This window comes from Elgaria multicarinata, chromosome 7, assembly GCF_023053635.1.
Source record: "Elgaria multicarinata webbii isolate HBS135686 ecotype San Diego chromosome 7, rElgMul1.1.pri, whole genome shotgun sequence".
NCBI lineage: Eukaryota > Metazoa > Chordata > Lepidosauria > Squamata > Anguidae > Elgaria > Elgaria multicarinata.
In genome coordinates, this window is record NC_086177.1 from 66940395 (window position 1) to 66964278 (window position 23884).

Consider the following 23884-nt stretch of genomic DNA (forward strand, 5'->3'; position numbering starts at 1 on the left):
GAGTAGGACTCCATGAATTGGGCATTCCTCTAGATAGTTTGCAGAGGAGACAAATCTGCTTTGGAGGTCTGGGTGAGGGAATCCTCTGAGACATCCTGGGAGATGGTGCTGGAGGCTGCAGAAGGGAGGGGGGACAGGCTAAAATAAATTGCCTCCACTCCCTTCTGCCCACATGAGATTCCAGTTCATGGAGCACTTGATCCAGCTCTCTTCCCCAAATGGAACAAAACAAACCCCTTGTTTTCATGGAACAGCAGGTTTGGATCCAGCACAATGGCTGTGACCCACAGCTCTGTGCTTATAGGAGCTTCTCATCTCTGTGTTTGTCTGTATGTGATTGCTAGCTGCACATGGTTTCTATTATGCACACACAGTTTCTATAGCTTATGCCAATTAATTTTGTTTGGAAGTCAATGCAGTATAACTTAGTTTTTTTCTTTGCATGATTTGGGTTTCCCAAGTTTTCTCATTAATGTCTGTCAACATAAAATCTGAAGAAACACCAAGCTTTGTTCTCGTTTTGCTTTTAAATGCTTGACAGTTTCATATTGTGATGTTTCAGTCTGACTATTCTGTTGATTAAGGCCTCTGCATGTTGATTGTGATCCCTCCAGGTGGATGTTTTTCAAGTAGAAGCAGTAGATATTGGGACTCTGCATGAGCTTCTTGTTGAAAAAGGAAAAGGCTCCGACTGGCACCTTGAGAAGATTATTGTGAAAGAGCCAAAGTTTGCAGGCAAAGAGACCCTGTTTATGGCTCAAACATGTCTAAGGGACAGAACTGAAAGGAAACAATGTGTCTCAGTAATTCTGAATGTTACAGGTCAGTATTATTTGAGACATTACTTATTTGCTGAGAATCTGCTTCAGAACTGCAGAACTTGCCACTTTTTCTATTTAGTATAAACCTGTTTTAACAGAAAGCACACCATGCAGAATCTCTGCTTACCACAGCAACAGCACTAGCTAGCTTAGCAGTTAACAGAAGGAATATTAATAAGCTGTTGCTACTTGCAACCATATGGAATACAATCTTATGGGATTTTTTTGCCCTTTCACCAATTGTCTACATGCTTTCCCATCCCAAACCATTTGTTGAGTTGCTATAATGACATGGGATGTTCACAGACTTTCCATTTACTGAGGGGAAAGGGTAAGTATATTGAATATTGATAAGGTAGGGTTTATTAATGATGGATAAAGTTCCCCTTTGCAGCTCATCTCAGTTTTGCCATGCTTCTTGAAGAACATGGGGAAGGTAGAGTGTGTTACGGTAGTCCAAATGGGATATGACTGGCCAGATCAGATGCCTCTAGGAACAGGCACCACTGCCCAGACCTGGACATTGAGGTTCAGAGCTGAGTCCAAGAGTACACCCAAACTACAAGCCTGAGTCTTGGGGGAGTGTAATCCCATCCAGCACAGACTGAATCCTTGTTCCTTGATGTGCCTTTTGACTGTTCAAAAGCTCTACTGTCTTGTTTGGATTAAGCTTCAGTTTGTTTTTCCTCATCCAGTTCATTACTGACATCAGAGATGGATTTAGATGGAAAGGAGAGATAAGAGTTGGCTGTCACCAACTGGTGGCCCCAAACCCCTAAACTCCAGAAATCTCTTCCAGAGGTTTCATGTATACGTTAAATAGCATGGGGGATAAAACAGAACCCTAAGGGACAACACAGGCCAACAACCACGGTGTCCAACAGAAATCCCCCAGCACCACCTTCTGAGATAGCCTCTCCAAGAAGGACCAGAGCCACCATATAAAAGTGCCTCCAAGACTCATCACACACAGACCCCCAAGAAGATAACATGGATTGAAAGCTGCCAAAAAGTCCAGCAGAATAACAGGGGCACATTCCTCCTGTCCAGTTCCCAGCATAGATCATCTACCAAAGTGACCAAAGAAGTCTCTGTCCCATAACCAGGTCTGAAGCCAGATTGAAATGGATCTAGACAATCTGTCACATCCAATAATACCTGGAGCTGAGAAGCCACCACACACTCCAGGATGCCCTTTCATTTTTTTTTCATTTTTTCATTTTTATTGGATGTCCTTTCATTTTCCCCACCCCTTTCATTAAAAGTAAATGGGGTAGCCCAGTTTGCATCATAGCCATGCCTGTTTCCTTATTTGAATTGCCCCAGCCCCCACCAAGTTGCTGTTTGTCATTAAGAGCTCCATCACACCAGCGTTTTAACACACTTTCGTCTTGCCATGTTTACTGTTTGCCCCGTGACTCTCACACAGCGTCATCCCTATCCTGCAGTCATCTCACCTTTTCCTCATTTTTTCTCCACTTGGGATAAAACCGCCCTTCCATCGCCATGTATTGCTGTCCTTGCACTACATCACAGAATGTCCCTTCTTGGGTGTGTGTGTGTTGAAGAGGGGTTCAAAAGCTCTACTGTCTTGTTTGGATTAAGGTTCAGTTTGTTTTTCCTCATCCTGTTCATTACTGACAGCAGAGAATGATTTAGAACAACAAGAGGAGGGCGCGGGCAGTTCTCCTCAAGCGCATTGAGTCAGTCAAATGGACATTTGCTGCTCCAATCCCACTCTCATTGCTCTATCATCCACGCATTTCAACTTCCCTCTTTTTTTTTTTGCCTGCTGTACAAAGTGCCCAGCTGATGAAATGCTAAATCACTAAACTTTAGACAACAAAACCAGAGGGGGGAAGGTGGCCACATCCATCAAAATGTCCATCAACTACAAGAACCTGTGAACTGGAAGGGGAAGAGAGGGGGCGGGGGTGATACTAGGAAGTGCAAACTGGCACAGGCAATAAGGTAAACAAGGTGAAATAGCGCAACAATGCACACATGTGAAAGTAACCAGCACTTGATGCGCTAATGATATAGAGGTGAAAATCACGGATGCATACCAGGAAAAAAAGTAGGCATGATGGAGCTCTTAAACTGGGGAAATGGCATAGTTGGCAGAATTTTAAAACCCTTCTTCCCTTAGCTCCACAGACCTAATCTCTCTCTCTCTATCTCTCTCTCTCTCTCACACACAGACACACACACACACACACAGAGAGAGAGAGAGAGAGAGAGAGAGAGAGAGAGAGAAACTTTTAAGCAAAGAAAAAGATGTTGGGCAATATCCAAAGTATAGATATGGGTGCTGATGCAACCCCTAGTGTTTAGATATATTTTTAAATATGTTCAGTGGTATATTAATGTACTAAATAATTAAATAAATAATTTTTCTCCCATTTCCCTTCAAGACTGCAAAATTAAATGCAAATACTTGAAAATAAATGATAAAGCATGCAAGTATCCCATACAGACATTTATGATGATCTAGACAGTCTTTTACAAAAAAAAGAAAAGTACATGAATATGGTTTTCTATTTTGTTTTAATTAGAATTACAGGAAAGGAGAAGTGCAGTTGACTCACTGTTACAAAGGCAACAAATGAAATCAGGTAATTTTATATTGCTGTAGTCAAAGCTATGTCAGACAGTTTGAACAAAAACTATCTTTCAAAACACTTTTGTTTTACTATTGTTGGCAATGTTATCCATGATGTTTAAATATACAGAGTAACACAAGTCTGATATAATTTGGTTTAAAATGAGATTGGATTTTTTTAGCCTATTTTTTTATCTGCTGGTTAATTTATACCAGGGGTGCCAAACTTCTTTCAACCTGAGGGCCAAATTCAATTATGGAGAAGTTCTCAGGGGTGTGTGTGTCATTCTAGTAGTGGGAGTGGCCAAAGGTGAAATTGGGTGTGGCCAAGTTTAAGGCCAAAACTCCCCACCACCATCAAAATCCAACATATTTTAGCTTGAAGTTTTTACTGACAGTAATTAAGCCTTGGGAGAGATATTGCAACCTTCTAGGATGGGAAAATAATTGTCCAAATGCCAGGAAACTACTAATTGACTGGCCATTAGGGTTAAGGGGTTGTGGCCATCTGGGGAAATCTGGGCATTGGGACCCCAAGCTGACTCAGATTTGGCCTGCAGACTTGAGGTATGACGCCCCTAACTTATACCAAACAAAAACCTTCCCATAATGTTCTTCTGTTTTATTTGTTCAGAAGGTTCGTGGAAGATTTGTTTCACTAAATGTCATGAAGACTCATCAAAAGAATTTAAGGCATCCTGGGAAAACATTTCCAAATTGATTATGGTGTTTTATGGAAACAATGGCAAATCTGAACCAATTTCCTTGAAGAACAAAATAGGAAATCAAGCTGAGGACAATATGACATATGATGTAAAATGATATATATGTGTGTGTGTGTGTGTGTGTGTGTGTGTGTGTGTGTGTGTATTTATATTCTTTGTCATCTTTGCTTTTCTCCACGTATACGCTTTGTTACAGGAATAACGGATAGGCTTAACTTAGCAGCTGCGTAATTTAGTCATCAGTTACTTCAGGGCTTGCTGTACCATTTGGCAGAATTATGTGAATGTCTCAGGCTGTGGATGCTGGGGATTGGGGTAACAGTCACATCCTTCCACTGTTCCCCCTGGAATTCCCCCTCTTCTCCCTCTGAATCCCTTAAGCTAGCCAGCCATCCTCAGGTGTGGTGGAGGATACTGTCCTGTTGAACTAAAGGCTTGTCTACACCTGCCATTTATCCCGGGGTGGTCACCAGGCCATCCTTGCATATCTAAATTATGTACAGCTGATCCCCGGGTGAACCAGGGACAAGCACTCAGTTCTCCCAGGATGGCTGAGACAGCTTTTTTCCTGTTTTTTTAATGCCATCTTGGGACCATCCCTCCCTGGGTTCTTCCTCTTCCCCATGAGTAGCGGAGCTCAGGAAACAGGCACAGAGCTGTGTGGGGTGGGGAAGTCCGTGAGTATCAGGGGGGAAGGGGAGAGCATTTTCGCCATCTTTGGAATGGCACTCAGCCTCTTCTAGTGCTGAGTTTGTTGTGCGTGTGTGTTTTAAACAAAACCATTGCTTCGTGCAGGATTGTGTCCATGCAATTGTGCAATTGCAAAAACGTCTCCTCTTATTTAAAAAAAAAATGGCGCCCCAGAACGTCCCACTTTACTTCCGGGACAGCTTGCTGGCGTGTCCCCCGTGGGACAATCCCAGAAGTAGAAAAATCCGTGATTGTCCCTCCCCACTCCCCAAAGGGCGCTGCAGGTGTAGATGAGCCCTAAGATTCATCTGCTAGTCCAGTCTGATTCTGTATGTGGAGTGGTGGTGGCATAGTCTTGTCTTTTGCCTCAGGTTGCAACATGTCTTTGCTCCATCCTGAGGTCTTTACTTCTTCATGAAAACAGGGCCTTGTCAGTGAGATTTCCAGAGCTTTATTGGCCAGTTGTGTTCCCTCTGATGTCAGGAGGCATTATAGAATGCTTAAGAAAATGTCACTTCAAAATGTCCATAAAGCTGATTAAATCACTGTAGAGATCGTGTTCTCTTGTTTCCTTCTAGATACATTTCCCATCTGATCTGGGAATGCTCTATAAAGTGAATCTTGGGGTTCATCACTTGGGAGAAAGCATATGCCAGTTGTTTCATCACTGTAAAATGCAGAACACAGTAACCCTGGATACCTTCAGTCTGTCTATAAATAAAACACTTCCTCTTCTTAATGGAGACCGATGGCTTGAGCTCCCTGTAGAGTGGCCATTAAGGGAAGCACTTTCAGGTAGGTATAAATCGGCATTAGGCCATCAAGTTCCTCTGATTATCCTTATCAAGACAGGTTGCTTTAATTGCCTTTCATTAAGTATTTCATAGATGGTACGTATGGCTTCAGTACATATTCATTAAAGAAAATGTTACTCATTTCAATTATAGTAACATAGTTATACCCTCCATTTGTTATGGGTGTGTGCCTGTACATGTATTTGCATGTACATACATGAGAGAAAAGGGAAACTGTGGCCTTAGCTAGACCTAAGGTTTATCCCGGGATCGTCCCGGGGTCATCCCTGTTCATGTAAATGACACACAGGATATCCTGGGAGCAGGCAGGGACGACCCCAGGATGATCCCGGGATAAACCTTAGGTCTAGCTAAGGCCTAGGTCTTTAGTAATTTCATTTCATTTCATTCATTGCATTTTACAGTCAAAAGCTTTAATTGGATGTAGATTAAATGTTGAAGATGCATTTTAATTGATGATGCTGAGAACTAAGGGTTTATTTGTTTATTTTCTGAAGTTAAGTTGGTTCCTGTGTGTTACTGCAAAAGGTGAAGCTATGCCTTCTCACCGTTGGTGCATTGCTCTCCCTACCCTTCTATGTGTACTGAGACAAGGGATAATCTTTGTGTTTCAACACTTTGCTTGACTCTCCATCCCCAGGTAGTAGGGATGGTATCTCAATATCCAAGATCAACAGAGAACCCTGAGTCACCAAATTCCCATGGCCAGGCATTCACTTCTACATGAAATGAGGGTGGGGATTGTGGGAAGAATGAAGAGGAAGTGCATGTTCTTGAAATTAATATGATTAGGTGGGGAAACTGATATCCAAGCAGCTCCAATGAGTAACAGGTCTTGTTTAATCGATCGTATATTATCTCATACTTAATTCAGTATATCGAAAATGTGCCTATATCGACTTAACGGCAATGTGCAATTGAATCACTTAATTGATTAATCAGTTAAAAGCAATGATTAATCAACTATGCATAGACATGTGAAGGGCATTTCATCTTCATGTTAAATGTGGCATGCCTATCTTACGTACTATACATTTTTTTCTTTTCTTCCCAGTTGTTTTTTACAGTTATTTATTATGTTCTATCTATAATTAGCTATACAGAGTTATATCCAAGAATGCACTGAATTCCACTTCTAAATGGGGTGGAGATTTAGAGATCTACGTATGTTAGCATAGGACAGAAATGGACCTCAATCACATTCTGGAAGTTTGGCACAGTCTTCATGCAAAAAAAAAAATCTGTTCTAGCCATATCACATTTATTTTTCATGGTACATTTATGAGAAGCATTAAATGAATGAACTGGAAGTCGAAAAAGATTTGTTTGCCAGAGAATAACAGGACTGAGTTATATTTCAAAGTAAGAGGAAAAGCAGGAGAGATTTAATACACAGACGTAGTCATGTTGCAATGAATTTCCATATGGAAAGAATTAAAACAAGTGTAGATAAGCTCAAAACTGTTACTAAGTTACACTACTAACCAAAGGTAAAATGTTTTGCATAAATTAACTAATAATGACTCAAAATATTCCACTGGATAGGAATAGCTTTTCTCCATAAAAATTAGGGGTGTGCACGGACCCCCGCTCTGCCCCGGGGGCCGATCCGAAAATTTCGGATCGGCCCGCTCCGCTCCGCGCCGCTCCACCCATACTCCGCTCCTCTTCGCCGCGGAGCTCCGGCTCCGAATCAGAGCTCCGCAGTGGAGGGGAGTGGTGCCAGGTAAGGCCGGGAGAGGAGGGCGGCGGGGTTACCGGTGACGGCGGCAGAGCCCGGTAAGAGACCAAGGGGGAGGGGGGCCTTACCTGCCTCTGTCCGCAGTCCGTCGGCTTCTTCAATTGAGCCCGCGGTTCAACCAGGAAGTCTGGGCCGTGCGGCCTAGACTTCCTGGTTGAACCGTGGGCTCAATTGAAGAAGCCGACGGACTGCGGACGGAGGCAGGTAAGGGAGAGGAGGGCGTGGGGGGTTTACCGGGCCCTGCCACCATCACCGCCCGTGCGGCGACGGCGGCAGAGCCCAGTAAGGGACCAAGGGGGAGGAGGGCCTTACCTGCCTCCGTCCGCGGTCCGTCGGCTTCTTCAATTGAGCCCGCGGTTCAACCAGCAAGTGCGGCCCAGACTTCCTGGTTGAACCGCGGGCTCAATTGAAGAAGCCGACGGACCGCAGACAGAGGCAGGTAAGGGAGAGGAGGGGGGGTTACCGGGCCCTGCCGCTGTCGCTGCATGGGCAACAGCGACAGGGCCTGGTAAACCCCACTTACCTTTCCGGCGGAGCTCCGGATCGAGGCAAAGGATCCGCCTTCACCTTGATCCTCTTCGCCACGCTCCACCGGCCCCCCAATCCTCTTCGCCTCCGCCTTAAGGGGAGGCGAAGCACCCCGCTCCGCTTCTAATTCGCCGGTCCGATTAGAAGCAGAGCACATCCCTAATAAAAATACTATCAATGTTTGAATAAAATGTGTTTTTTATATATAGAATTTATCATTAGTGCTGCTAAGTATTAAAAAGAGAAAAACCACCCACTTTTAAATCCTGAATGTTAATAACCCAATGTACAACCTAGTTCAGTCAAAGTACTTAGTTTAAGCTAATTCATTTTCACTGAAGTCAGTGGGACCAAATCAGCTTTAAATCTCTGTAATGATTGGTTTGTGAATTTGACTGCCTGGTACTTTGCATTTTACCATGCAATATATGTGTCTGTAGAGGGCAGATTACTGTTTGTTCCAAAAAAAAGAAATCCATTCCAAAGCCCCTTTGGGCTCACAGGACTAGCTAGCTTCATGGTAGTTGGACTCCTCATTTGTGTTTCCATTTGATTTGTTTTTCCTCCATATTTCTTCACTGAAGTACAGTGAGGTAATATGAGAGTATCCAAGTGTTGTTTTTTTCTGTCACACTTTTCTCAGTAACATAGAAAGATTGGGGAGGACATAACTCTGGGGATATAAAAATATCAAAATAAAAAATATGTAATTCTACTCATTTAAGTCCCTCTCTCATGGGAAATTTTCACATTTATGTACATCAAATCATGTGAAGAATGCCATGTGTCAAATAGTGGTAAGCAATTTAAACTAACAGATCATGGAATAGTTATACAAACTGTTACAGGAGATTTCACTTTCCTTTTTATTTTACAGTGCTTAGATACGACGTAAAAGTGTTTTCCAATGATACTTTGAGCAAAATAAACTTGGTACATATGACTCTGTGTGTATATGGAACCAATGGAATGACAGAAGACAGAACACTTCTGTTGTCATTGCCTTCTATGACCCAGCAAGATGATGAGGTAATTGTTTACCTTTCAGTGTTGTGTCTGGAAAATTTTATGCATCAAGGAATCTAAAAATAACACTTCATATATAATTATAACTTATCTAAATAGCACTGCATATTTTTAGTCATTTACAGGTCAGATAGATGCTGTGGATCTGGGAGAACTGCACAAAGTTACATTTCTCATTGGAAGCAAGTCATGTAAGTTTCTTTTACTGTGCAGACATGACTAAAGTAACTTTTCAGTATTTGTGTTTACACTGGACAGTTAAACCAGGAGCCTGTACAGAATCAGACTCTCTCGACTTTTATTAAATAGTTAGGTTTTTATGCCCTGCTGTTAAACATACGTGTCTCAAGGTAAGTTCTATTGACATCTCTGATACTTAGATGATCAGTTCCCCAAAGCTGTGGCTATGGCTCAGGTTGGTTTAATCACTCAGAAAGGAATCTCCCAAATTGGACACCTTTGAAATGCATGTCTTCTCAAACTGCTCAGTAACACTTATATCTGGGGTCTCCAGTGTGATGCCCGCACACACCTCTCTTGGCACATGCAACTTTCCCTACCCAAAATGATTTTTGTTTGTTTTTTCTTAAGATTTTGTTTAATTCAACAAACAAACAAAAATCAATGGTTAGGACTAGCATGCTGTGAAGTAAAGTTTTGCCTTCTGTCATTATCTTTATTTGGTTGCAAAAGAGTGATTTTTTTTGTGTTTTGGAGCTCAGACCCCACCCCTGCCTTGTATTTAGGTTCTTTGAAAAAGTATTTTCAAAGAACTGGGACAAAACTGGGACAGGCACCCACACTTCCCCCATTCTTGGGAGGATCCTGAGAGTGTGGGAAAAATCAGGCTAAAGGTGTCCCAAGATATCCCAGGGAAATGGAGGGATCATCCCTCCCTGCTCCCAGGATCCCGTGTGCATCATGTGGATGCACAGGGACGATCTTGGGATATCGATCCTGCGATATGATGTAGACAAACCCTCTGTCTTGTCCATAACATCAATGATAAACGGATACTGAACTGAAATCAGTAGGTGGCTCCCTGCTTCATCTATGTGGGATCCTGCTCCCAAATAATTACTTAACCTTTCAAGTTGTGCTTGGACATCTTGCATTTGCTGGCTAATCCTGGCTGCAACCTCAGGTATGGAGATGGAGCCACAGCGTCTTTGTGTGCTGGGCAGCTGGCTTCTTTCTGGGGCCAAACTAAACATTTGCTTGATATGCAGCATGTAGCTGCATATCATGTCATTTCTTAGTAAATTACAGGGCTGTAGGGGTGTGATTCTTACCAGAAAGAAGGCACATGGGCAAGGGACTCTTATCTCTTACCTTCCAAATGTCATTGGAACCAAAATAATCTATCCCTGCCTAGCTATAACATTAGGGGGAAATTCCCCTTGGCACTAATGGGAAGATATTTCCTAAGTGGTCTACCTCCAGACGGAGGGGCAATTTTTGTCCTGATCATGCTGGAGAGTAAAGAGGTAAGCCTCCTTCTCCCATGTTTGGCATTCTCAGTAAGGATCACAGACCTGTAATTTGTTAAGAAAAATAAAGATACATATCTGCATGCCACATATTAAGCAAACATCTTGTTTGGCCCTTACACTTGTGAACCCTACCTCTAGGGCAATCCAAAAACTGACTGAGCAAAGCCTTGGCATTTAAACATTTTATCAACCCCTTTTAATTCAATGGCATAAAATAGTCCTAATAGAACTTATTTGGTCTTATAGGAACTGCTGGGGGTCTAAATGTAGGAACAAACAGGAAGACCCCAGGGGAGTAATGAATAGAACTGCGTACAAGTTGGTGTTAGTGGGGGGTTTTGTGGGTTTTTTGGGTGATTCTTAATCTGTATTATCTGTGATGTATGTGTCCCCACAAACTAACATATCCAAAAAATCGTTCACGTTGTACAATATGTTATACCAATATTGATATGAATGGTCAACGTGCATTAAAATATGACAACCCTTACACAGATATTTTCCGGTTTTCACAGTGACATTCCTGGGGGTCTAAATGTAAGCATATTTACTAAAACTGCTTTTAAATACAAGTTTGATTTTGAAAATGGTGAAGAGACTTATTACAATGGATAAAATTATAATGATATCATTTTATTGATATCAAATATGATTTGATAATACCAGATTCAGATTAACCCGAGGTGTGAAATGAAATACTTTCATTGCTTGTTGCTTCTACTATAGCCTGCAAACTGGGAATTAAAGCATTGCACCTGAAGGAAGCTTCAAAGCAAGAACCTGTCTATATATTTGAAGTGAATGAGTGAGTATGAGATATATAACACAAATCACCCAATAAACCAAGGCATTTGGTGTGTTTGACAGCATGTTAGCCGATATTTATAAAATATCCATGTAATATCCACGTTAGAACATTTCTGTAGCATTGTTAGTTATTTAAGAATGCACAGCAGTGTGTTCTTAGTTAAGTGTGGACAGGGGAAAAAGTGTTCTACCATTAAAGAAGGATAACTGGGGGGGGGTTGATCATTCTAATATTCATAAAATCAAAAATGTTTCACCAATCTTCCTGAAATAAATGTTGGTTTTACATAAACTAAAAAATTCAAGAAGATTGGTGAAAGATTGAGGGCAGGAGGGCAGTTTAAAGTAGAAAAGAAGAAGAAAAACTTTCACCGTGATTACTGAGACAGGATTGGCGAGGATTTTTGCTCTCATCATGTCACGAAATGACAGGTTACCTAATTAAAATTCCAATGGTTTCCTCTTCCTTTGATCTTATATTTGATAGAATCAGCATTCTTTTTTCCCCTTTTTTAAAAAATCCCTTTAGTTTTTTAAAACAAACAAACAAACAAACAATATATATCTTGAGCCATGAGCTCCCATAGAAACTAATGAAGCTTCTGGTAACTGCATGCAGCCCTCAGTTGCATCTCCCTCCCTCTCACCTCTTCAACTGGATTGGAACATTCAGAGGTCAGGGGGACTGCCTGCCTTGCGGATTCCCTTAACAGTGGAGTCTGCTGAGAAGTAAGTTGCATTGAGTGCAATGGGTCTTACTCCCAGGGAAGCATGTAGAGGATTGCAGCCTTTTTAAAAACTGCCTGGGACCTTGGAGACAGGGAGAGAGAGATAAGTTACTGAGGATTTTCTCCTTTCGAGCACACTAATCCTACAATTAAAAACTTCCTTGCTTGCTGGCTCTGTGTGTGTGTGTATGAGTGTGTGTACGTGTGTGTGTGTGTGTGTGTGTGTGTGTGTTCTCTTACTCTTCATTTAATTATTGCTGCTGCTTGATTTTTAATTCAATCCTATGCATGTCTACTCAGAGTAAGTTCCATGGGATGCAGTGGGTCTTACTTCCAGATAAGTGTGTAGAGGATTGCAGCCTTTTTAAAAACCGGTGTGTGTGTGTGTTTTTGTTTTTTTGTTTTTTGTTTGTTTGTTTTTAGCGATTCTTCATCTGTATTATCTGGGATGCAGTGTAAAGCAAAAGTATTTGTTGATTGGCACAATTGTCCATTCTTGCTTCCTTCATTCTTCATTTGATCATTGCTGTTGCTTGATTTTATATTCAATCCTAAGCATGTCTACTCAGAAGTAAGTTCCATCAAGTGCAATGAGTCTCACTCCCATGCACTAGCTTGAAGGGGTGTGTGGATTTTGTTGTAAGTTCTCTCTGTAAGCTCTGTGTATTTACAGGCCATGGCTTTTTGTGAGAGAATGGTTTAAGCTTCCTATGTTCTTATTACATGGTTTTTAGAAATCATTTTGGGAGGGAGTAAAGACTGGATAACAATATATAAATTAAATTCTAAAGAAAAATATTTCATAATCTAAAGCTGGCCCATTTCCACAATTTTTGATACACACACCCAAATAGTCCAGGGGGAGGGGGACTTTCCCACCTATTTTTTTGTGAGCTTTCACATCTTTAATTGCACAATCTAAAAAAATGCAGAAAAGTGCAGCTAAAATGATCCACGAGTGGGAGCAACTCCTCTATGAGGGAAGGTTATCAGATCGGGGACTGTTTAGGTTACAGAAAAGGTGAGTGAGGGAAGACATGATAGTGATGTATAAAATTATGCACAGTGTATAGAAAGTGGATAGAGAGACTTTTTCTCCTAGTCTCATAATACTGGATTCCCAGGTACATCCCATGAAGCTGATTGGTGGGAGATGCAGGACAAGTGAAAAGAGGTACTTCTTCACACAGTGCATAGAATTCAGTATCACAAGATGTTTTGCTGGCCACCAGTTTGGATGGCCTGTCCTCCTTTCCATATGGTCACCTTATGAATGTTCACCCTTCTGAAAAGATCTGGACCTCAGACTACTAAAGACAAACAGGCTACCAAACAGAGGGACAGGCCATAAAGTGGCCTAGATGTGTCTGCCAGAAACCTTGTCTTACCATTCCTGGTAGGTCCATGTTCTAAAGCAATCACTCTTAGCTAAACTTGTTGGAATCCCATCTTTCATCCCTGGGTTTAATTTACTGACCTCCTCTGGCTGGGTCTTGCAGGGAAATATAGGGATAGATGGAGCAGGCATACATAGCACACATAGAGTGCTGAGAATGGCAAATTTAAAAGCAAGTATGTTGCTCTTAAAGAACCAAGGAAATTCAATGGGTCTTACTTTTGAGTAAATATCTATGGATGGAAATGCAGCCTGTGCAGGCTTGAAACTTGACCACAAGCTTGATCACAATCTGCTACTTTAAGATGCAAACATGAAGAAAAAGCATGTAGCATAAAATGGGCTATAATAATTAACATAATAAACTGTAACTTATTCTAATATAGAATATTTCCCTGTATCATCTTGTGTTCTTCCTGAATTAATCAGATTTTTAGTTCCAGTAGAACAATTTTTGAAGTTGTCTCCAAATACAGACACAAAACATGAAATGCTTCCTTTTATGAGGCAGTTATAAAAAGCTTTTAACTCTGGACACTGGCTACTGAAAAGTTAAAATTAGACTGATGATTACAAGTCAGAGAGCATAACTTCTGCGGGTTCATTTATTAATTTGAAAAGTGGGTTCAACACATAACACTAGCTTTGATTTTATATTGGATGTGAACATAGTGTAACATCCTGACTGATCCTGGCTTGGTTGTCAACTGATTAATATCCATGTGACATAGTGACTTGCAATGATCGGAGTTGTAGATCAACACCTTTGGAGGGCACCTGATTGGGGAAGGGCTGCTCTAAAAAAAGGAGAGAAGTAGATTGGCCTAAATTGCTCATCATCAGTTTTCTATAACCCCGCAGTCACCTCTGCATATCCTATTCTCCATCCTGTCCTCATGGTTTATCTGCTTTGGGAGAATGAGAATTTCACTGGCACTTTCTGCCTCCTTAGGGAGGATGTGGTGTTAAAGGCTTGTGAGCCTTAACTCCCAATTTCCCTGCTTTTTGGTGCTTGGGTGAAAGCTGTAGAGCCTTAATGTTTTTTTGTAAACCGTAGGTTTTTTGTTTCATGAATATATGTCATATTTGTTTTATCTTTGGCTGCTGGTTTCTGTGTTGTACGGTATTGCTTGGCAATTCACCTATAGCCATCATTGTCACTTGAGGTTCAGGTATAGTCTCAGTTCAATAGAGTGCCTTTCACCAGCTTCAGCTGTTGGCCCAGCTATGCCCCTATCTGGACAGGGATAACCTGTATTTAGTGGTTTATGAACTGGTAACCTCCAAGTTAGAATGCTACAACATGCTCTGTGTGGTGCTGCCTTTGAAGACAGTTTGGAAGCTGCAAGTTGTGTAAAATGAGGCATCCATATTCATACAGTAGCAGACTCAGAAAGGTACTGGCTGCCGGTGTCTTTCTGAACCCAATTCAAGCTGCTGGTTTTGACCTATAAAGCCTTACACAGCTTGGGACCACAATGCCTAATAGAGTGCCTTCCCTGGTAAGAAGTTTTCTTTGATTATAAGCTATTCAGAGACCTTTTTATTATTGAGTAGCATATAAATCTAGTAAACAAACAAGGTGCATTTATTTTTCTTTATTAGATTCCATATTGACTTCTGAACATCACTATGTGACTTGTTCTTTATTTTATTTTATTTTATTTTAAGAACATTCCTTTTGGATGCCAAAGAACCTGAAATACGGAGAGAAATCTCTTTGATTAGCAAAGAAGATAGTGGACTGGAAAATCTGAGAGAATATATTATTAAAGTGTACACAGGTGATAAGAGAGGAGCAGGAACTGATGCCAATGTCCATGCCATTTTGTTTGGAAACAAGGATACATCTCAGTTAATTCCACTCAATAAATCACTGGATCATCGAGATCCCTTTGAAAGAGGAAAGGTAAGCAGTTTAGTGTCCATGTTATCTTTGTGTCTCTCCCATTCAACATATTATATTTTTAGGTGTATGTATGTAATTGAGAAAAACACACATGTTTGGAAGCATGCATCCTACAGGCTCCCTCTCAGTCAGGACTGTCTGGAATTCCCTATGGTATGTACACTCTCAGGCAAATCTGAGTTTGCTGCCACATACGGGGAGGTACAAAACCTGTGGTCCTAAGCTATAGATTTTGGACTTCCACAAACATGGCTGTGCGCAGACCTGTAACCTAAACTCTCAGTTTTGATGTATCCGGACTCCAAATGACAATATGCATTGAAACATTAGGAAGATGAAATAGAAGGTAAATCCACTAACTAGTTAACCCTGTTTTACACACCTGTCCTGAACCTTCTTGATTGCCATCTTTAGGGCATCTTCTACATCATGCAGATGAAAGAAGCAATTGTGTGGAAAAAGCCTAGAGAGAGGTTGTGCTTCCTCTTGGAAAAATACTAACAATTCACATAATATGCTGCTGCCAAGAACACTGGAAATGAAACAATATTTTGAACCCAATTGTAGACCACTTGAGAGATTTGGCAGTAACTAGAGTCAAATCACTTATCTTTATGTCTTCAAAGGCAGGTTTGTGTACCATAAACAGAAGATAAATTAAAAATGAAAACAAAAGGTGTTATTTCCTCAACTGGCTGGAGATTCATAAAACATTTAGCAAAACCGAAAGTCTCTTGGGTGCTGAAACCAATAAAATGGCAAGAATCCTTCAAAAATAACTTTACTAAAAATGGCCATTAACGATAAGTTCAAGCCATCCATTTAATTGTTTTTCTGCACAGCTAAATTTAAGCCTGTCCCCAAACTGAGCCAGGCAAGCAGACAATTTTCCAGACATAGATGTATTGCATGTTAAAAGATGTATCACTTTTCATTTTAAAGACTGACACATTCAGAGTTAAGACGAACAATGTTGGAAGGCTACAGAAAATTGAAATTGGACATGATGGGAAAGGATTTGGTGAGTGAGTGTGTTGCATGTATTCATTGTGTTTTAAATCTGCACCTAAATTTTTGAAATGCTTTGATGATCATGCAGATTTGGGACCCAGTACAGTGTAGTGCTTAGAGCACAGCTGTGTCAAGGGTAGGCATGGTTGGACCTCTGCTGTGGGCCCACACTCTAGCATGGGCCCACTGACAAGAGCCCCCTGGAGTTGCTCCTCCTCTTCAGCATTGCAACCTGCTTGTTCAACTGCCTTTCGCTGTGGCCCAGACAATGGTGGTGGTGAGAAGGAGGAGCCAGCACTGCCCTAGAGTGTTGGTCTAGGACCTCAGAAACCAGGCCTTATATCACCACTCAGCCATGAACTTCACTGAGTGACCTTGGAAATTCAATTCCTTTTAGCTGAACCTACCTCATGGAGTTGTTGTAAAGAAAAATCAGGGGATAACCATATACTCCACTCTGAGCTCCTTGGAGGAAGGACAGCATATACATGTAATAACATTAATGTATTTATAACTCACATAGTATATCCGTCTCAAGAAGTATATCCATTGAGAAGAGAAGGGTGAGGGGAGCCATGATAGCACTCATCAAGTACTTGAAAAGCTGTCAGACAGAGGAGGGCCAGGATCTCTTCTTGATCCTCCCAGACTGCAGGACTCAAAACAATGGGCTCAAGTTATAGGAAGCCAGATTCCAGTTGGACATCAGAAATAACTTCCTGACTGTTAGAGCAGTACAACAATGGAACGAAATGTGGGAGAACCACTTGTTCTTCAAAGCTGTCATGCACCTATGAGGAAGAACAACTCACCATTTGAAAATTGAGCTGTACAGTCATAGTTATACTTCTTTTTTCTTTTTCTAATACTATATTTATTGATTTTCAAGTAAGGACAAATACAATAAACACAGAGAGTAAAAGAAAACATTCAGCAACAATACAAATGTTCCCACAGCACCACTATAAAAAAGCATGGGTGTTCATTCCTTCAATAAGCACTTAGTAAATATAGAAATCTTAAACAAATCTATACTTTCTGGTACAGAAAAAGATGCAGGTTAACTCAGAACCTCTGACCAAAAGGATTCCTGAGTCATTGGAGGTCTAGGTTCACCAGGATTCATATTAATAAATGTGAAAAAGTCCAACCAGTTATCCACAAATGTGTCTGATGTTATTTCTCCTCTTGCTAACCTGCTATGTTGAGGCAACTTATCATTTAAAGCTAGTTTCCAAATCTTATCAAACCAGTGTTGATGGTCAAAATTTTCCAGAATTGGGCAATTTCCCACCTGGCTGCAACAAGCAAGTGGGTGACCAAGGCTTTGGGAATAATGTTTCTATTGGCATTCCTAAAAATAGAAAGTAGAGCCAGTGCTGGATCAGTTTCTACTTCAACATGAATAATGTTTGTAATGGTTTGGAAAACCCTTGACCAAAAAGTTTTGACCTGTTGACATTCCCACCAAAGATGGATATAAGTGCCAGGAACTGAGCAACCGCGCCAACAGAGCAGGGATATATTACATTGCACACAGCCATGTGCAGTATGTTAAGGATGAAGAGTACAAACAGCATTCCACCATGTTAAAAGCCGTTATTGGGGGTGGGTGATTCAAGCATCCTAAAATGGAAAATGTTTCACCAATCTTTCTGAAACGGAGTCCTGCCAGAAAGAAATGCTGGTTTTACATACCCTGCATGTTTCAAGAAGATTGGTGAAATATTGAGGGCAGGATGGCACTTCAAATGACAAAAGGGGGGAAAGCCTCTCTGCTTCAAACTATTTATTTATTTATTTATTAATTACATTTCTATACCGCCCAATAGCCAAAGCTCTCTGGGTGGTTCTATGTCACAAACTGACATAGAAATGCTTCTGGGTGGCGACCATTTTTTTGCGCACTAAAAGCTCCGAATTGGGACTCTTACCATGCAATCCAGTAGTAGGATTGCATTGCCCTGTCCTCCTCATTGATGGAATGGCCTTTCTTTTTTCAAAAGTCCATTCCTTCAATTTGTAATTAATTTTTTAAAAATCCAATGTTTTCCTATGGGGAATCTGATAAGGCAGTGCATGTGCCTCAGATTCCCTGGAGGGAAGGGGGAGAAGAAGGGACAGCATGGCCCACACCCAGCCGCGAGAGACCAGGTAAGTGTAGGGGGCTTGCCGGGGGGGGGGAGCTTGCCAGGTAAGGGGCAAGGCAGGAGGGGGGTCTTACCTGCTCCATTGTCGCCGGGGCCAGGCTTGAATCAAGCCCCCGGGTCCACCCGGAAGCAAGGCAGCAGGTGCGCTCAGTTCAAGCCCACACCAGTCCACGACCGAACAGGTAAGTGGGGTGGGGGGGCTTGCCTGGAGCCGCCGCAGCAGTTCGTGCAGCGGCGGTGGCAGGGCCAGGTAAGGGGCCAGGCAGGAGGGGGGGGCCTTACCTGCTCCATCATCACTGGGCCCGGTCTTGAATCAAGCCCCCGGTCCACCTGGAAGCAAGGCTGCAGGTGCTTGCTTCTGCACCTGCAGCCCTACTTCCAGGTTGAGCCAGAGGCGCTAGTGAAGCCACCACCCGGCCGTGAAGGACAAGGTAAGTGGTGTGGGAGGGGGCGTTAAGTAGTGTGGGGGGCCCTTTTAAATCTCAGATGTGCCTATTACATATGACTTGGAAGTCACATGTAATAGCCACATCAGAGATCTAAATGAATTTTAAAATACTGCTTCCAAAAACTGCATTTGCCTTTTATGCTGCAACCTTACACTGTTAGCTCACATTGAGAAATCCATCCAAAAGGTTAGCTTCTTTCCACCTGCCTATCCCAAAGTATACCCAAGTCATATGGGATATGTGCTTTGGGATAGCCAGGTGGAAAATCCACCTTTTGGATGGATTTTTCAATGTGAGCTAACAGCATTGGTTATTGAATTACCACTAATATGGTGCAGTCTAACAGGGGTGGTATACCACCTGTGAGTGATTTTCAGAGTGAGCTCTTTAACTTTTGCTGGTATTGTTTTATAGGGTGCTGATAAGCTTTTCCATTCACCTTCAGTGAAACTGGTGTTCAGATCATGTTCCCAAATCATTTTTAACCCTCCCTTATCTGGGAATTGACAATTCAACATCATGTGATATATACCAGAAGCTCCCCCTTTAACCTTTCTAGAATAAGTCAGGCAAGCTTTCTCAAATATAGTAAGCGAGCGTGGAATGCTATGGAATTGATATAGCATATTTGCAAAAGAGACTATTTGCATTTTTTGGAGCCAGGTACAAGGGAGTGGGCTCAGTTTTTCCTCTAATTGTTGCATTGATATGATTTTTCCTTGTATAAAGAGATCACGAATATGGAAAAAAAACCTTTTTCTTCCCACCCCTATCAATTGCATTGTTGATGATTGGAAGCCCGTGAACTTGGAGGCTTCTGATTGTCTAGTTGAGAGCAGGACGGAGGAAAACTTTTCCTCCCCATCCTCCCACCCTGCATTTTGGGCTAGACTGGCTCTTCTCTCTGTATAGCTACAGGGCTTCAAAAGATGGATAGCACATATCCTGGCCTCTCCAGTCTCCTCCCCTCCCTGCCCAATCATATCTGCTCTTCCCCCCCCCCCTTCCAAGGTCACATTTCCAACTTCAGAAGGCAGCCGGTATGGCTCTTTCTATGCCAGCTGAGAGGGAGATGGGAAGGGAGGCGGATCTCTTGACTGCCCTTCCAAGGTTGGAGTGTTGCTTCCAACTTCAGAGGGGAGAATCTCCAATATTCTATGGTAAACAATGTCTACAGACCATCAGATAGTTTTCTCTGACTTCTGACTTAGTTTGTTGCTTAACACATCAGCTCTCCATGTATTTGGATATGGGAGTACTTCCAATCAGATTCCCACGTGCACTCTGAGCTGGCACAGCCTCCAATTCTAAACACTTGCAGTTACACATCTATCTGAAATTTTAAATTAATAGCAGAGCTTGTGTAATGCTGTGGTGTGTGACATTTTGCTGCTGTAGCAGTAGGAACTGCCTATGCAAAATATTAATTTGCTATCACAACAGGATTGTGAAAGGACTAACATCTAAGTGCTAGTTTTTGTGGATTGTGGTGTCTGACTTTAATGAAACATGGAAGCATGGCAAAAGTTAAAGAAGTATTGAGTGTTGTCCTGAGGATGGAAACTTATTTTCATTGGGGCATAAATGTGGTACTGAGAAACTTCCAAGATATATACTTTAATTTTCGCAAGTCATTAAAAAGCACCAATCAAGAAGAAATGTGTTTTTCTGTTGCTTACTAAGGGCACCGTGTTTCCTTAAATTAGGTCTGTTTACATAAACAGAAGAAGAATTTCTGTATTGTTTTGGCAGGTGGTAAAATACAATTAATTTAGTTGCATATTATTGTGTTATTGGATAACATTTTAAATTAAAAGGTGAAAGGTGGTCAGAGTTCCACTATTTCCACTATATTGCTTCATATTTTTTTTCTTTTTTAACTAATCTAACTAGTTTCAACAAAAATAGATTTAATGTTTTCCCCATCACTGTCAGAGAATGTTCAAAGCAAACTTCAGAACAGTATAATTTTGTCATATTCCAGTACATTTCAAGAACCAGTGCAGTGTATTGGCTAAAGTGTTGGACTGGGAGCCAGAAAATCCAGGTTCTAGTCCCCACTTGGCCATAGAAACCCACTGGGTGACTACAGCACCCAGGATTCCTGAGCATTGGCCATGCAGGCTGAGACTGATATGAGTTGAGGTCCAAAACATTTGGAGTGCACCAGGTTGGGGAGGGCTGCCCTAGCCTGACATTTCTCTCCTTGCTGTCACTATCAATGCTACAACTTTAGAGATAAATTATGAAGGTTGGTGAAATTAGATCTTTCCTTGAATGGAGTTGGTCAAGAGCGAACATGTGTATATTTGTGTGTGTGTGTGTGTGTATACACACATCAACCATGACATTTAAATATCAGAATGTTCTGCCAACCTTGCCCAAAAATAAAAAAAATCTTGCAAATCTTAACTTTTTGCTGAGTTTCTGCCATTTACTGTAGCATATATTTTCCATCTTTTTTATTTAAATGTTTTGTGTAATTTTAATGCACAGCACCAAATGCCCTTTCCACTGATGCGAAGTTTTGTTCCAGTTCTAAAAGAAAACCTATTGAGGATTAGGGAACACCAGCAGAATTCAGAATTTGGAAGGAGCAGCCCTCACAGGAACTAACAAGTGACTGTTTATTTAAATGACAGCTATTATGAATGATCTCCTTGATGAGGTTCGCCTGGCGCCAGGGTCAAAACTTTCCTCTTCTCCCTGGCAATTAACACCATTTAACAACACTAAGTTTGTTTTTTAATAGACCCCCAGAACTGTTGTTTTTAAATGGATACTGTTGTTTTTGTACTGTTTTTCTTAAGTTTTAAATTTTGTATACTTTTAACGTTTACTGTTTTTAGCTTTTGTAAACCACCCAGAGAGCTTCAGCTATGGGGTGGTATATAAATGTAATAAATAAATAAATAAATAAATAAATAAATAAATAAAGTATTTTAATGACTGAGAAATTAGAATAATTTTTGTTGGGATTCTCTGCACTTAAAGGTACACCTATTTATTCTTGTCCTTTCTTTGTTACAGCAAGCGGCTGGTTTTTGGAAAAAGTAGAAATCACAGATATGTCTACAAATGAACTGCTCTGCTTCAGTTGCAACCGGTTTGTTTCCTGCTTTTTAAATTTGATGTTCTTAATGAATGATACTTACATTGTTAGTTTTCAAGTAAAATGTCATCCCTGTACTGACGTTACCCCGACCAGGGAATATGAATGTATACACACACTCACTTTTTTTTCATGAAAAACAAAAGGGTTTAATTGATGACACTCAGTAGCCTTCCTTAGGCATTCTACTTACCATGTTGAAGGAATGCATGAAGAGAAAGGAGTGCTCCAGCTCCACTCCTCTCAGTCATTGCATCTGTCACCTGTACATGTGTCAAAGGCTTTCAGACTATGTGTTGTAGCCAATTGTGCCCTTCCACTGATGGACTGATTTCCCCCTTCTCCCTGTAGCCCCCTGGGCATGCCCTGAAATCTGGTCCAGAGTGTTAGAGCAGCCTCCAGATAAGATCTGGGAGGCCAGCAGTGGATTACAGTGGGGAGTTAGGGAAGAGGAACTCCTTGCCTAAGTGGAAGTCCAATCATGTAATTTGGATTTAGGTCCAAGAATACAAAGTGATTTCACATATGCAGAATAAGAGCTTAATTTTCAGTACATGAAGTCACAATACTGACAACAGTGGCAAAACAGAACTAATTTTGTCAGTGTCACAAGGCAAACATGATACTTGAAGCTAGATAACTACACACTTTATTTAAATGAATTTATATTATAGAATATATATATATATATATATATATATATATATATATATATATATTTGCTGAATTTTTTGACCTCTTTCAGAAGAGATGCTAAGCCACAGTGGTTAAGCATTTTGAGCTAAACATAACTTAGTGTGTCATGTGCATCATGACTTAGCATATCATGTGAACCATTCCTAACCATGGTGGCTACATAATCACAGTTTATATACGCTCACTACCCATTTACTGCAAAAGGGTTAGAGGACTAACCATGGTTTAGTGTGTTGTCTGAACAGGCCTTTTAAAAAGTTGGAAATTTGTACTTTGATTTCCCCAGTTTTCTTGAAATCAATTTTGGGGCCAGCTCTTGTTAGTAGCTAGTTCTGAATAAATCAACTCCTCTGCCTACTCCAGCCTTCTCTCCTCACTGTGTATTTTCCCATCTATATTCCTGAATAGTAATTGCCAGATGTGACTGATGATTTAAAGTTGTGCTGGCCTGCACCATCCCACTGTCAGTTGCAGGGCTAGCCAGATCCATAAGACTAGGAATGGGTCTGTCTTCATTTGTGTATGTATGTTGATAGGATACTTTCTCTTTCAATAAAAAAGTTTCTCTTCAACAGGTGGCTGGCTAAAGATGAAAATGATGGACACACAGTAGTGCAGCTTTACGTGTAATTATGCTGTCCGAAAATCCTGTTTGAATATGCTTCCCCCTCAACTTCAAGCTGATCTGGTTTATTTGTATTTCCTAATTATGAAAAGAACTGTAATTATCATGAAGGAGTATCAAAACAATGCATCACATTTTAACACTCCAGTAGTAAAATTGTTTCTAGGAATTTTGAAGACCTTTATGTAATCATAGAATAAAACAGGAATTTGGTGTTGCAATATGACTTTATGAGTGTCATCCATCCTTTCACAATGTTTGGGTTTTGTCGTATTTCTTAAAAGAGAGAGAAAGACAGAGAAACAAAGAAAAGGCAATTTCTGTCATGAGTAATTATCTGCTGAAATATTTTTCTCAAGGTGCACTATTTTATAAACAAATGAAAGCACCTTCCCAGTATTGTCACAGACTTCTTGCCCAATCATGTAGCTATTCCACTGGGGAAAATATCACTGGTTATGAAGATCGCCGTCTGGGCACATGACATAGTTATCTTGTGATAGATACTTTCTAACCCAAATACCAAAAAGAAATCTTAAGTAGAAATCCTAGAGCTGAAT

The 23884-nt window shown here is 41.0% G+C and overlaps 1 protein-coding gene across 1 annotated transcript in view; it reads left to right on the plus strand.

The window, feature by feature from the left end:
* Positions 1 to 23329, plus strand: part of RP1 (RP1 axonemal microtubule associated) — a 221553-nt gene extending 198224 nt beyond the window's left edge. Inside the window, exons 48-58 of the mRNA XM_063131303.1 lie at positions 615 to 822; positions 3377 to 3436; positions 4058 to 4236; positions 5417 to 5633; positions 8800 to 8957; positions 9064 to 9139; positions 11168 to 11246; positions 15044 to 15281; positions 16224 to 16306; positions 21926 to 21997; positions 23275 to 23329. Of these exons, the coding sequence (XP_062987373.1) occupies positions 615 to 822; positions 3377 to 3436; positions 4058 to 4236; positions 5417 to 5633; positions 8800 to 8957; positions 9064 to 9139; positions 11168 to 11246; positions 15044 to 15281; positions 16224 to 16306; positions 21926 to 21997; positions 23275 to 23329 (1425 nt within the window). The remainder of the gene's footprint in view (positions 1 to 614; positions 823 to 3376; positions 3437 to 4057; positions 4237 to 5416; positions 5634 to 8799; positions 8958 to 9063; positions 9140 to 11167; positions 11247 to 15043; positions 15282 to 16223; positions 16307 to 21925; positions 21998 to 23274) is intronic.
* Positions 23330 to 23884: the final 555 nt, after the last annotated feature.